General features: G+C 37.5%; 1 protein-coding gene across 2 annotated transcripts in view; it reads left to right on the forward strand.

Annotated features, from left to right (window-relative positions):
• The window catches only part of LOC107708249 (histone acetyltransferase KAT6A-like), a 51239-nt gene that overhangs the window by 30054 nt on the left and 7400 nt on the right, over window positions 1-13785 (forward strand). For both annotated transcript variants that reach the window (XM_016512430.1, XM_016512431.1), the window contains exons 8-15: window positions 629-744; window positions 2642-2757; window positions 5740-5881; window positions 7822-7983; window positions 8387-8480; window positions 8620-8851; window positions 10217-10406; window positions 11386-12063. In XM_016512430.1, the coding sequence (XP_016367916.1) occupies window positions 629-744; window positions 2642-2757; window positions 5740-5881; window positions 7822-7983; window positions 8387-8480; window positions 8620-8851; window positions 10217-10406; window positions 11386-12063 (1730 nt within the window). The remainder of the gene's footprint in view (window positions 1-628; window positions 745-2641; window positions 2758-5739; window positions 5882-7821; window positions 7984-8386; window positions 8481-8619; window positions 8852-10216; window positions 10407-11385; window positions 12064-13785) is intronic.

Genomic DNA, 13785 nt, shown 5'->3' on the forward strand with positions numbered 1-13785 from the left:
AGGTATTTTTAAAATATAAGTACAATGTAAAAACATGTATGTACACAATAAGTGCATTGCACCAAATGATTAATTTAAATGTAAGTACATAGTGGTTAAGACCACTTAATATAAAGTGGGACCACTGGAAGGTATTTCTTGGAGTAATGTTGTGCTGACTTTTTGTGCTTTACATACGCAAGTAACACTATGATGTGAGTGATGTACATTTTTTGTTTTTCAGGAGTTTTCAATAAATAGAATGTTCAAAAGGACAGCATTTATTTGAAATAGAAAATATTTTATAGAAAATATTTACGTTACATGTACTTACTATTATAATAACAATAAATTATGCATAATTTCATATAAGGAACCCTAAGCCAAATCCTAACCCTAACCATATAAGTACATGCAGTTAATTACTCAGTTCTTAAATGTATGATTACACTGTAACAAGGACACCTTAAAATAAAGTGTAACCTTTTATAATATTATAAATGGCTTTACTGTCATCTGATATTTGAAGAAAGAAGTCTGGGTAGGACATGAAAAGTACAAATTAAATCTGAATGTGCTGTCTCTTTTATTTAGCTTCATGTTTGTGCTCTCACTCACTCTTTGGCCGTGGTGTTTTTCTGAATCACAGACAATCAGGAGTGTGGAGACAACTGGCGGGAGGACGAAGACAAACTGCCAGGACACGAGAACCTAACTGAGAAAGATGTGGAGCTCTTTAGGCACATTCAGGATCTGGCACTACAGGTACAGAACGGGACAAAATACAAATACACATTAATTTGCTTTTGTTAAATGTCCCATCTGAATTTCGTTCATAAATAATCCTTTTTTCATTTGCTGAGAAACATGCTCCTATATGTGTGTGTTTGTGTGTGAGAGAGACAGAACAGAATTATACTGTAATAAGTCAAATTTAATAAATGCATTAACAACAAAAATTCAGAGTTGAACATTTAATTAAATGCATATGCTAATGTGTAAACTTTGACGGATTTTAGTATAAACAAAGTGAATCCTTCTTGTCGATAAACAGTATGCTTGATGGTAGTGGTGCCTGTTGTTTGTCTGCACTCACTGATTCTCTTTTGCTGTATTAGCAAAGACTTGGAAGCTGCGAAGGCCTTTATCTCTGCAGAATGTAATGTGGGGGATTTGAGAGTTTCCATTATCTTGACAGCTGGTGCCTCTCTCAGTTTGAAGGTCCCAGCAGAAGCAGCCAGTCTCTGACTGCCTGAGGCCATCAGTCGAAGAAAAACACTCACTAACCCAGAGAGAGACAATCATATTCGCACGTAGCATCAGACAGATCCAGCATGCTTTTGTTGAGCAGCCAGAAAAGAAAGATACCATGCTGCAGTCTGACAGTATTAATTGAATGTGGGCTCTATAACATTTAGGACATGTACACACTGCAAAGTTTAGGGAGCGGTAGCTGCATTTAAGTATGGGATTGACTCACCGAAGGCAACTTTATGAATTCAAAAATGAGAGAGCTATGCAATACCATCTACAAAATATTGTATTGTATATTGTTATTGCTGGTAGTAATATTGCAACAAATACATCTTGTAGGCTATTCACTGAACATGCACATAGACGAACTATTTCTATTGATCCATGTGCAGCCTAATTGCAAGCACTTGTTATATCACTTGTTATACTTATAGCACTTGTTATACTTGTATAGACCTGCTCCGATTTGCATTTGCTTTCGTTTGTGTGTGCATGTTTGTTTCCTCTTTAACAGCACAGAGATTCAGCAGAATTGCCGTAATTAGTTTCGAACGTAGAAATGCTACAATTCACAAACATTTATATTTTTAAATCCAACATGGCATGTTCTGAACGAGCTGTTTCACCTCCACTTTGCGTATGTGTGTGAGATGCAGAGAAGTGTGTGATCACTACTGAGTGTCAGCAGGCTGGCAAGTGGCAGATGCTCTGAATTTCCACTTGGGCTGTGGATAAGAGCTAATAATAATCCTGTAAGCTTGAGTGTGGTGCTGTATGCTTGTGAGAAACTGTTTGTGATCATTAGAACGAAAGGCGTATTTCTTGTGTGAAAGAGAGCGACTGTTTTCTTTTGTGTGTGGCAGGATGCTCTTGGAAAAAAAGGCATAGTGGCCTAATAGTTTCTAAATTGTAAACGTACCCACTATATCTGTCTTAACTCCTTTTTTTTTTTTTTGGTACTTCATCTTATCGTGGTAGCTAGAGAGATTTTAACTGATGAAACTGGAAGACCACAAACATACGATTGCGACAATATATGGTTTATCTGTGTTCTTCAAGCAATATCGAGTATTTTTATGAGGATAAAGTATATTTAGCTATAATGCAATGCTAATGGATATAGCCTTTATCACTGTATATAATACTATAAAATAGTATGATTTCTGCCTCATTCTGTGATATGAAACCATATCTGATCACAAAGTTATTTCCAACACTTGACTTAAGTTAATTTGGAGAAAATGCATGTCTATTTATTTTATATTTGTTGGGCAACAGGTTTGTAAACAGGCTCATGCACATGCAAAACTGTATTGCATGCTACTGTAGTACATTTATAAAGTAAATCTGCCCACTTTATCTTTGCCATAACTCCTATTTTTTTTTTTATTTACTTCAACTCCTATAGAAAGTCGGGGTGACTGGTCCACCGGACCCCCAGATGCGCTGCCCATCTGTTATAGAGTTTGGGAAGTATGAAATTCAGACGTGGTACTCTTCTCCATACCCACAGGAGTACAGCAGGTAACCAACAGCATGTGTCATAATCATCCACAAACTTTGACATTTTTTTTCATAAAAAAATATATATATATTCCCATTAAGATAATATTGTTAATTGCAGCTTCAGCATCTTACGGTGCGTTCACACTTGTAGTTCGGTTCTCTTGGTTCGGACCAAAAATGAAAACGATACATTTGGTCCTGGTCCGCTTAACTAAAGATACCATACCTAAAGGCATATTAATACATTCACAACCTGATTGGTTGGGTTGAATGATGTATATTTAGTGACGGTACTTCCCAAACAATAAGTGTGTTCGACTTAAAGCGGCGCTGCGCAGACCGATCGGTAGTGATGGGCGATACAGGCTTAAAATTACATCACAATAATTTCTGGTATTTATTGAGATAACGATATCAGTGACGATAATTCAGGGAATCTTATGCATCCACTAAGAGACAAAAAAAATCCTGTCTCTTTAGAGAAAGGTGTTATTTTTCCTATTTTTCCCAAAAGAGGGTGTTGTGAGTAAGTATTACGGAGTACACACGTAATGTAATGACGCGCAGAAAGTCCACATATCCATAGCAGAAGTATTAGCACTGACAACGTTCCAGGAAATCCCTAATATGGACAAAGGCATCCAGCTATCGTGGTAGCTAGAGAGATTTTAACTGATGAAACTGGAAGACCACAAACATACGATTGCGACAATATATGGTTTATCTGTGTTCTTCAAGCAATATCGAGTATTTTTATGAGGATAAAGTATATTTAGCTATAATGCAATGCTAATGGATATAGCCTTTATCACTGTATATAATACTATAAAATAGTATGATTTCTGCCTCATTCTGTGATATGAAACCATATCTGATCACAAAGTTATTTCCAACACTTGACTTAAGTTAATTTGGAGAAAATGCATGTCTATTTATTTTATATTTGTTGGGCAACAGGTTTGTAAACAGGCTCATGCACATGCAAAACTGTATTGCATGCTACTGTAGTACATTTATAAATTTTTTTTGGTCGCAATGTACAGCCCTGACTAAACCAGTTCCAGATTGTAGAAGGAGCTCCTCGTTTAGCGCTAAGCTCCTCAGTTTAGGCCTGTCACGATAACAACTTTTTGTTGTGTGATATATTGCCCCAGAAATAATTTGCGATAAGCGATTTTATTGTCATTTTAAGACCATTTTATGCCACTTAATATATAATCATAATATAACGGCATAATAATGCAAGAAGGCCTACACACTTTCAAATGACAACAAACTTTTAATTCTTAAGAATATTTAGATCATGGAAATTAAGTATGAAAATATAAGACAACTTAAAAAACTTAAATAGTAAATTTTCTAACAAAAAGTGCAAGTCAGTCAGATGTCGGTATGCACAAAGGCACAGATCTCTAAACAAGGCCATATCTGCAAATTAAACTTTTTTTTTTTTTTGTAGAAGCACTACATTACATTTCCATTGAGTCATTTAGCAGACGCTTTTATCCAAAGCGACTTACAAATGAGGACAATAGAACGTTATGTACAAGAAGCTGCAACAGACACAGGCGCAAGTGGAATGCAAAAAACATGGTAACATTAATTTGTATGTAAATATAATGGGCGATATATTGCGTCACCAAAAATTGAGGTCATGTACATATATTGTGCGATAAGTTGATATATTATTGCGACAGGCCTACCTCAGTTTCACGTCCGCCTTTCGCCATGTCACTCCGCACAGTTGCACATAGATATATGTTAACAACTAGACTTTATCGATATCATGGGAAGACTAAATCTTATCGTGGGGAGAATTTTTACCGGTATATCGCAAACTATAAGATATCGCCCATTCCTACCGATCGGTGTATGACATCAAAGTACCCATTCACTAATCGGTCTGCACCGTGCCGCTTTAAGTCGAACACACCTAATGCCGTCTGCTGTACTAAGCGCGCTCATTGTTTGTGTATATATGATTTTATTTTCACCACCTGCTAACTCCCGAAGAGCTCATAAAAGGCACTTTACCTCCTCGTTGCTCCACGTTTGCCCTCTGCTCATTTTGTTTTGGATACACCGCTCGTTCCACGTCGTCAAATCATGTTGCATAGCCTCGCATCTTGTCATTACATCCTATTTTTGGTTCGTTCGGTTAGTATTTGGTCTGTGTTGCATTCATATTTTATTCGAACCGCTCCAGAGTTCGTTTGGAAGCGGACTGAGACCCATCTTTTTAGCAGTCTCGGTCCGCTTGTTTTTTTGCGCACCAAGGTTCGGATGGCAGCTTTCACACTTACTGAAATGAACCGCACTAACAGAGCAATCGCACCAGAGTTCGTTTTAATCGAACCTATTATGTGACCCTGGAGCACAAAAGCAGTGTTAAGTCGCTGGGGTATATTTGTAGCAATAGCCAACAATACATTGTATGGGTCAAAATTATCCATTTTTCTTTTATGCCAAAAATCATTAGGATATTAAGTAAAGATCATTCAGCTTTGAGATGGTGTATAAATCTCAATTTAAAAATATTTACCCTTATGACTGGTTTTGTGATCCAGGGTCACATATGACAAGTGTGAACACAGCCTTAATCTATTTGTGTTCAAGAATATTAGTGCTAGAAGGTCATATATTGGCCAGGTATGACTGAATCCTATTTGGCCATTTAAAATGTATCCATCAGCCAATAGCCATGCCCACTTTTCTGATTGACAGAATTGTTATTGATTGTGTCATGTCCTAAATCAGCTAGTGACCTCGGATGAGGCACATTTTATGACTTCCACTATATATATATTTTTAATATTCTACTGTCAATTTAACACAGTAGTTTAACAGTGGGGTCATGAAATGGTGAATCAGTGTCAAACATCTTAACCTCATACTGTTTTTTTTTTTTTGTGTGTTTATATGCTCTCTCAAGAGAGATGTGCTTGTGCACCTTTGATCTTAGGCTGTAAAAACTGATGTGTGATTGTTTGGATGTGACAGGCTCCCTAAGCTCTACCTCTGTGAGTTCTGTCTGCGCTACATGAAGAGCCGCAGCATTCTCTACCAGCACATGCGAAAGTGCAGCTGGTTCCACCCACCTGCCAACGAGATCTACAGGAAGGACGACGTGTCCGTGTTCGAGGTGAGGAAAAGAAATCTCCGCCCAGATATAAACCACAAATACACGCAGACACTTGTGCAAACTCGTCTTTGTTTATACGCACTTGGCAGCGAAGACATAAGCTCGTCAACACTCTAGTCATGCACACGCAGATGTGTGTTTTCATACGTTCTGAGCCAACAAAGGAAATCTCATTCACACTGATACTAATAAATGTAGAACGGCAAGCTCTCATTGTTTTAGGATCACTAATGGTGATTTACTACATCCTTTGTGTTTCTATAAAAGACCATTTAGGTGTAAACATGTCATGCAGATCTGAATAGGTGTGGTCTAAGTCAATGCTGCCAGACCAGATTTTACTGAGCTTACATGGTTACGGTTACGGTTATGTGACCTGTGCTGGCAAAATGAGTCACAGTGAGCAAATTTTCTAAATTGAGTTATTTTTATTTTCACATTCTCCCTTCAAAATGATACATGATTTGTTGGAATCGGATGAAAAATTACTGAGCTTTGAAGTCGATAGAGTCAGCAAAGTCAGTTTTGAGAAATCTCCGGTTGAAGTTTTCTGAAGGCTCCAACGCAAAATCACCAGCAACATTGCATTGTTTCCTCCACTTACTTTCTTAATATTAATTACTATATGTGACCCTGGAGCACAAAAGCAGTCATAAGTAGCACAGGTATATTTGTAGCAATAGCCAACAATACATTGTATGGGTCAAAATTATCAATTTTTCTTTAATGCCAAAAATCATTATGATATTAAGTAAAGATCATGTTCCATGAACTTTCACTTTCAAATTAGCGGCAATTCGGCATCAATTGCTTGAATTCAATTCAAGCGACAACAAAATACAACATAGAGCATAGAACCTTTTTTAAAAAAACTAATAAAAATACACCATGCTATATGCCTAAAATAAAATAACAAATAACTTACACAAGGTTTAGGTATACAAAACTGAAGATCAGTAAACACTGTGGAACCAAATAAATAAGAAATGTACGTTTATTACCAAAACGAATAAGAAAGCTTGGAGACACGGCATACTTGATGTAAAATAAAAAAATACACCGTTTAAATAAAAATCAGCAAACACTGGAACGAATTAAAAAAAAAAAACGTCCAATATCACCTTAGATAAATTGTAGAAGCCAACAGGCTTTTCAAAATCCAAAATATTTTTTAAACCGGCGCTTTTGCATGTCGTTTTGAAACTTTTGTCTGTCTCGCCTCACTCTTCTTGTCAGCTTCTCCTCACGTGATAAATGAAATCTGATCTGTGATGCGACTGTCGTTCGACACGCTGCATTGAGCAGCTGCGTTCAGTTTTTAATTGTAGTGTCTGTTCTCTAACTGAACTAAATGATTTTTATTACTATAAAAAATCAAAATGACGGTGACCATAGCCTGTATGTTCCACATTAATCAACACTACTCTGTGTTGTCGGGTGTGTTACTGCTTGCCTTGTTTGGCCAGTTGGTTTTAGAGGCTCAGGTTTCAGTCTGGTCCTGACTCAGCAGGATACCTGTGGTGGCAGCTCTGCTAAAAGCGAACACTGTTGGCATTCAGCCCATAGGAGAAGCAGGAGCCGTGCAATTTATCACTGTGGAGTGAGTTTCATGCCAGTCTCTGCTGCACGACTTCTTTCAAAACGTTTAGTATTTAGTAATTGAGAGTCTTACAGACATTGCATTTTGCAAATATTATGAATGAGAGTTGATTGTTAGTGTTGCATTATCTGAAGCCTAGCAATGTCACTTCACATTGGCAACCAAATAATCCGTTCGCAATCGGACTGAAAAGCCTTCATGAAAACACCTAGAATAGAAGCAGCACGACACAGCGGTTATGTGCTTATTTTCGCCAAGTTATGACCAGAATTGGATACATATTAAATCTGCTGTTTAAAACAGTCAACCAAAGGTTGAAAACATCTTTTCTACACTCCAGGTGGATGGAAATGTCAGCACAATATACTGTCAGAATCTGTGCCTGCTAGCCAAGCTCTTCCTGGACCATAAGACGCTGTATTATGACGTGGAGCCCTTCCTCTTCTATGTGCTCACACAGAATGACAGCAAGGGCTGCCATCTCGTAGGATACTTTTCAAAGGTGAGCTAAACCTTTTTTGAGTTACTTGACAGTGTTGAGCAATTTGGGTTTGTTTGCACATTTTTACTACTTTTGTGGCTTGCTTACAGTAGATGCTTTGTTTGCTTCTTTATGGGTTGATTATCCTCCTGGAAAGATGTTTAAAGTGAACTTTTTTTTTTTTTAAATTAACAGGTTTTTGCCTATTTTGAGGGTGAATCGTGGATGCTGTTTATGCACTCCGTTTAAATAATTTTAAGAACTAAATTGATAGCGGTGTATGGTGTTCAGTATGGGCAGTATATGCAATTTTAAACAGAATACGATCATACCTGACAAATACATTGTTTGGCACAATGGATAGAAGTGTGTTTGTTACATTTGCTTGAATTGTACAACCCCCCCCCCCCTTTTTAATCCCCAGGAGAAGCATTGTCAACAAAAGTATAACGTATCCTGCATTATGATTCTTCCACAATACCAGCGCAAGGGCTATGGGCGATTCCTCATTGACTTCAGTAAGCACTCATTAATGCAAACAGTAATGCATTATCTTTCCACTGTTAACTCTTTTTGCAAAGAAAACATTTGAAAATTCTACTCCTTCAGATAGTGTCATTAGACACCGAGGATAAACTGTTATGATTCTCTCTGCAGGTTACCTGCTGTCTAAGAGGGAAGGCCAGCCGGGTTCACCAGAGAAGCCATTGTCAGACCTTGGCCGGCTTTCCTACATGGCATATTGGCGTAGTGTGGTGCTGGAGTGCCTACATGAGATCAGCGATCGACAGCTCACCATCCGCAAACTCAGCAAAGTCACTGGCATTTGTCCTCAAGATATCACAGCCACTCTGCTTAATCTGAATATGCTGGAACAGAGAGGAGACCGGTGAGAGAGATGCTCACACACTGATTTTCATTGAGTATACATGGTTTAGTGCTAAAACAAGGATGCACCACATTGATCAAAAGTGACCGAAGAGACATTTGTTACAAAAGAGTTCGGTAACACTTTATTTTAAGGTGTCTTTGTTGCACGTTAAATGTACTAACACGAAGTAACGAGTAACACGAAGCCAAACTCTAATCCTAACCATATAGTAAGTACATGTAGTAAATTAATATTATAAAACGGATCGTTCCGGTCCTTGATTCTGATTGGTTGAGCCGCGTTCGAAGCTGCTGTAAATTACTCTACAAAGTAACATACATCTTTGTTTACTTCTGTCTGTTGCTTGGCAACCACTTTGTTGGAACCACAACTGTTTCTGAGGAGCTACATTGTTTGGTGGAAGAATACTGTTTTTGTAATATCATTACACTTTATTTGCTCTGTTTTATTTTGTGAAACCTTACTGCGTATATGGAATAACCGTTTTATAAAAGCAGTAAGCCCCGTGAAGCCGTGGTTTACAGTGAATTTATAATAGCTAGGGGGGTTTCTCCGCTTGGCGTCGTGCCTAACAACGCCCCTTAGCTGTTATAAATTCACTTTAAACCACGGCTTCACGGGGCTTATTGCTTTATTAGTCAGAAGTCAGAAAGAGCTGTATTGCCAAGTATGTTTGCACATACAAGGAATTTGTTTTGGTGTCACAAGCTTCCAGTACACAGAGACAACAACTACACGGATAATAAAAAATAAGATGTGAATAAAATACACACGTGTATATATAAATAAACAAAAAATAGAAAATATAAATTGAAAAATTAAATAAATTGTATGTTCAGGTGTGCTATAGATAAAATATAATATTACTCGGTACTTAAATGTATAATTACAATGTAACACGGACACCTTAAAATAACCTTAGTTCTATTACAAATAAGTGCTGTTCTTTTTGAACATTTAATATTTATCAAAGAATCCTGAAAACATTTTTTACAGTTTCCACAAAAGTATTAAGCAGCAGAACTATTTTCAGTATTAATAAGAAATGTTTCTTGAGCAGCAAATCAGCATATTAGATTGATTTCTGAAGATCATGTGACACTGAAGACTGGAGTAATGATGCTGAAAGTTCACTATATTCACAAATGTATTACAGTAGAAAACGCTTATTTTAAATTGTAATATTTCTCCATATTACTCTTATTAATTGTTATATCAAAGGCAGGCTTGGTGAACATAAGAGACTTCTTTCCAAAACATTAAGAAATCTTACTGACCCCAAACTTTTAAATGGTGTTGTATGTTTGTTACATTTGTAGCAGTCTGTATAGTAGTTTCCTGATTTGTCCTTTCTTGTTATAGAGTGATTATCCTGCGAAGAGAGAAACTGGTGGCCTCGCACATGGCCCGACTTAAAGCCAAACCTCGGCTCCTTGAAGTTGATCCAGACTGCTTGCGCTGGACGCCTGTTATCGTCACCAACACAGTAGTAACTGAAGGAGAAGGGGATGAAGATGAGGAAGAGGAAGGAGGAGAGGAGGAACCTAAAGATGTAAGCATCTTGACTTTTTTGCTAGGTTCAGTGGATGCAGTGTTTATGTGTACCAGTTAGAGCTGCACGATTAATCGTTAAAAGATCGCGATCTCAATTCATCCATGCAGTCTTATTTCTAAAAATGGAGCAAATCATCTTTTGAAAGTAATTTTCGCTTCAAATAATGTTTGTTGATTACAATGTTGATTACATTGTTTCGCCACTAGGTGGCGACAAGTGACTGTTAAATAATGCATTTGCCATTGAATCATTCATTCAAGAGATTTGTTCAAAACTGCTGATTCATTCAGTAATGGACCAAGTGAAGTATTTATGAGTGAGTCTTTGAATTCATTAAAAAAAAAAAAAAAAAATTCACAATTGTTTCAAATTAATTTAAACATTTTTTAATGGAATGAGGTAATTAGTATTATAAAACGGAGAGTTCCGGTCCTTGATTCTGATTGGCTGTCGCGTTCGAAGCTGTTGTAAATTACTCTACAAAGTAACATACACCTTTGTTTACGTTTGTCTGTTGCTCGGCAACCACTTTGTAGCAACCACAACTGATTCTGAGGAGCTACATTGTTTGGTGGAAGAATACTGTTTTTATTAATATCATTACACTTTATTTGCTCGGTTTTATTTTGTGAAACCTTACTACGTATATGGAATAACCGTTTTATAAAAGCAATAAGCCCCGTGAAGCCGTGGTTTACAGTTAATTTATAATAGCTAAGGGGGGCTTCTCATCGTGTCTAACAACGGCCCTTAGCTGTTATAAATTCACTGTAAAACCACGGCTTCTTGGGGCTTATTGCTTTATTTTGTCACAGCCTCTAGTAAATTACATGTTATTTAGCTTAGTTCAGAAACGTGATCTCTATTTAAAAAAAATATATAAATAAATCGTGATTCTCAATTTGTCCAGAATTGTGCAGCTCTAGTACCAGTGCATACTGAAGCTGAACTTCTGTTCTCTGCGTCTCTTCTATAGATCAAACCCAGCCACAAGAGCTCCCCACTCTCTTGGCATTTGAAAGGGGAACGGGAAAAGGAGGAAGGGAAAAAGAGCTTCCCAGCGTTCCCAAAAAACCAAAGCTCTCCTCCATCCTCTTCTGTTTGCAACAGTGTTCTCAGTCCTGAGCGTTCTCCCCTTTTTCTTACGGCTAATGGGGAGCGCAGGGGACCTGGCCGCCCTCCCAAAAACTGGTTATGGGGCAAGGTGAAGGATGTACCACGTACAGGACCAGGTCGACCCCGTAAACTAAGGCCCCCGGAGGAGGATGATGATGATGAAGAAGAAGAGGAGGAGGATGATGATGAAGAGGATGAAAGAACTGGCATTAATAAAGTGACAACATCACCGATGCTCTTGTCCTTAGAATATGAGCCTGACTCCACATCAGCCTGTCCCTTGGAGGCTTCTAGGCACCTCGCAGTTCCACAGTCACGCAGCAGAGGGCGGCCTCCGCGGAAAAAGCGTGGCCCAAAACGCAGGCTTAGTGAGGAGCCTGAAGATGACCTGCCATCTTTGGCCCACACCACAAGGCTGAGTGAACCCTCGCCAGCCTTCATCAGTGAGAGCAGTGAAGACGAGGATGAAGATGATGAGGAAGAGTTGAGTCGTTCACCACCTGTCCTCACCAAACCCACATTAGGGCTTAAATGCAAGGTATGACACAAACAAGTCTGTTTTTGCTTTGAAACGCGCACTTTGTTCAGGCGATCAGCTCGTGATCCGGTGTTTTCCGCGGCTCTGTTCACACTGAATGAATGCAGTGAACTCATTTATTGCATGTGCAGTGAGTTTAGCGTGAGCTTTGGAATGCATCGGCCACCAGTTATGCTTTATTTTCACGGCAGATGATTACAGCACTTCACTAGATTTGTAGTGAGACGCATTTTTGCAATCCTGTTTTCACTGAAGCTGGAGTTTTCCTTCAAAACAAAAGCTCTACTGCCGTTTCCGTCAAAATAAAAGCTAAAATCTAAAATAAAAGTGCAGTATGAATTGCTGACAGCTAGTGGTTTAAATGGGTAACATTACTGCAGTCCAAATTCTAAAGATCTCTTTCAAGTGTAGAAATTAGGAAAGTAGTATTGTAATTTCCCTACTGTAGTGTAAAGCAAAAATAATATACCTATGAAATATTCATTTTCATTTATTTTACAGTGCAATTGTTTTACAATATATGGCTATTACTGTCATAGAATTACAATAATATAAAATTGTTGTTATTATTGATATTATATTCTAATTTGTTTGGCTTCCTAAAACACCAGTGTGAATGTAATTTAGATTATTTTACAGTGCAATTGTTTTACAATATATGGCTATTACTGTCATAGAATTACAATAATATAAAATTTGTAGACAGCATACCACAAATAAAAAGAGGGAAGAGTTCCCTTTAAAGTTCAGGTACAGGTCAATAAATCGTCAATAAATGAGTACAAAACAGCGTTTCCAAGCACCTGTTGCTAACTGACTGTTTGGAATTATAAATATGAGCATAGTTCGTCTATTAATATTATGCACTTTTTTTTTGTTTGTTGTTTTTTTTAGTTTGTTACTCAGACGCAGGCAGTGCGCTGCATGCGACAAAAAAGTAATATAGCCAAAACCACCACATAGTCGCTCTTTAGTGTTGGCGCGATTATAAATGACAGTGACTGCTGGTTAACATTCATTGAGTTGTGTTTAGTCACCATTTAGTGTGGAATTTTTCTACAATATTCACTCATCATGACAGTAAAATAGGGCATTTTAAGTAAATCTACTGCAGTATTTCCTTTCTCAGTCAGTAGAAAATGTGGTTAACACCTGCTCATGCATGAAAAAATACCGCCATATACCGTGAAACGGTATAATTTTGAAAAATACCGTGATATACATTTTTGGTCATACCGCCCATTTAAAGCCTTCTTTTTTTATCATTTATAACTATTTATAGTGATACTCCCAACATTTATTCAGGGCCTGAATTTCATTTTTGAAAATGGGGGTAATTGCCCTCTTAGGTGACTCTTGTGAAGCAGCTTTCACACAGGAGTCTGCTACTGATCCGTGGCTGTTTACCACAAACACAACATTTATACATTATTTTGATTTCAAATCCAAACATTGTCACTGAAAATGCTTTTTCAGCATTGCAATTCTTTTTTTTACACAGTACAGTAATCTTGTTTAAACACAATAAATATAAGCAACACATTATTCAATGCTTTAAACTTTTGCATTTACTTCTAGATTTATATATTAAGTTGCTCAAGCAAGTGGCAAAACATTTAAACTACTTTTCTTACGTTATCACAAACTTACCATTGACAGAAATAGTCAGCTCTACTGCCTTTCCTTTTGCATCTATTTCTTTATTACAAGCAATCCTGCAGT

Source organism: Sinocyclocheilus rhinocerous, unplaced genomic scaffold (assembly GCF_001515625.1).
Source record: "Sinocyclocheilus rhinocerous isolate Xijiao unplaced genomic scaffold, SAMN03320098_v1.1 scaffold1436, whole genome shotgun sequence".
In the NCBI taxonomy this organism is placed as follows: domain Eukaryota; kingdom Metazoa; phylum Chordata; class Actinopteri; order Cypriniformes; family Cyprinidae; genus Sinocyclocheilus; species Sinocyclocheilus rhinocerous.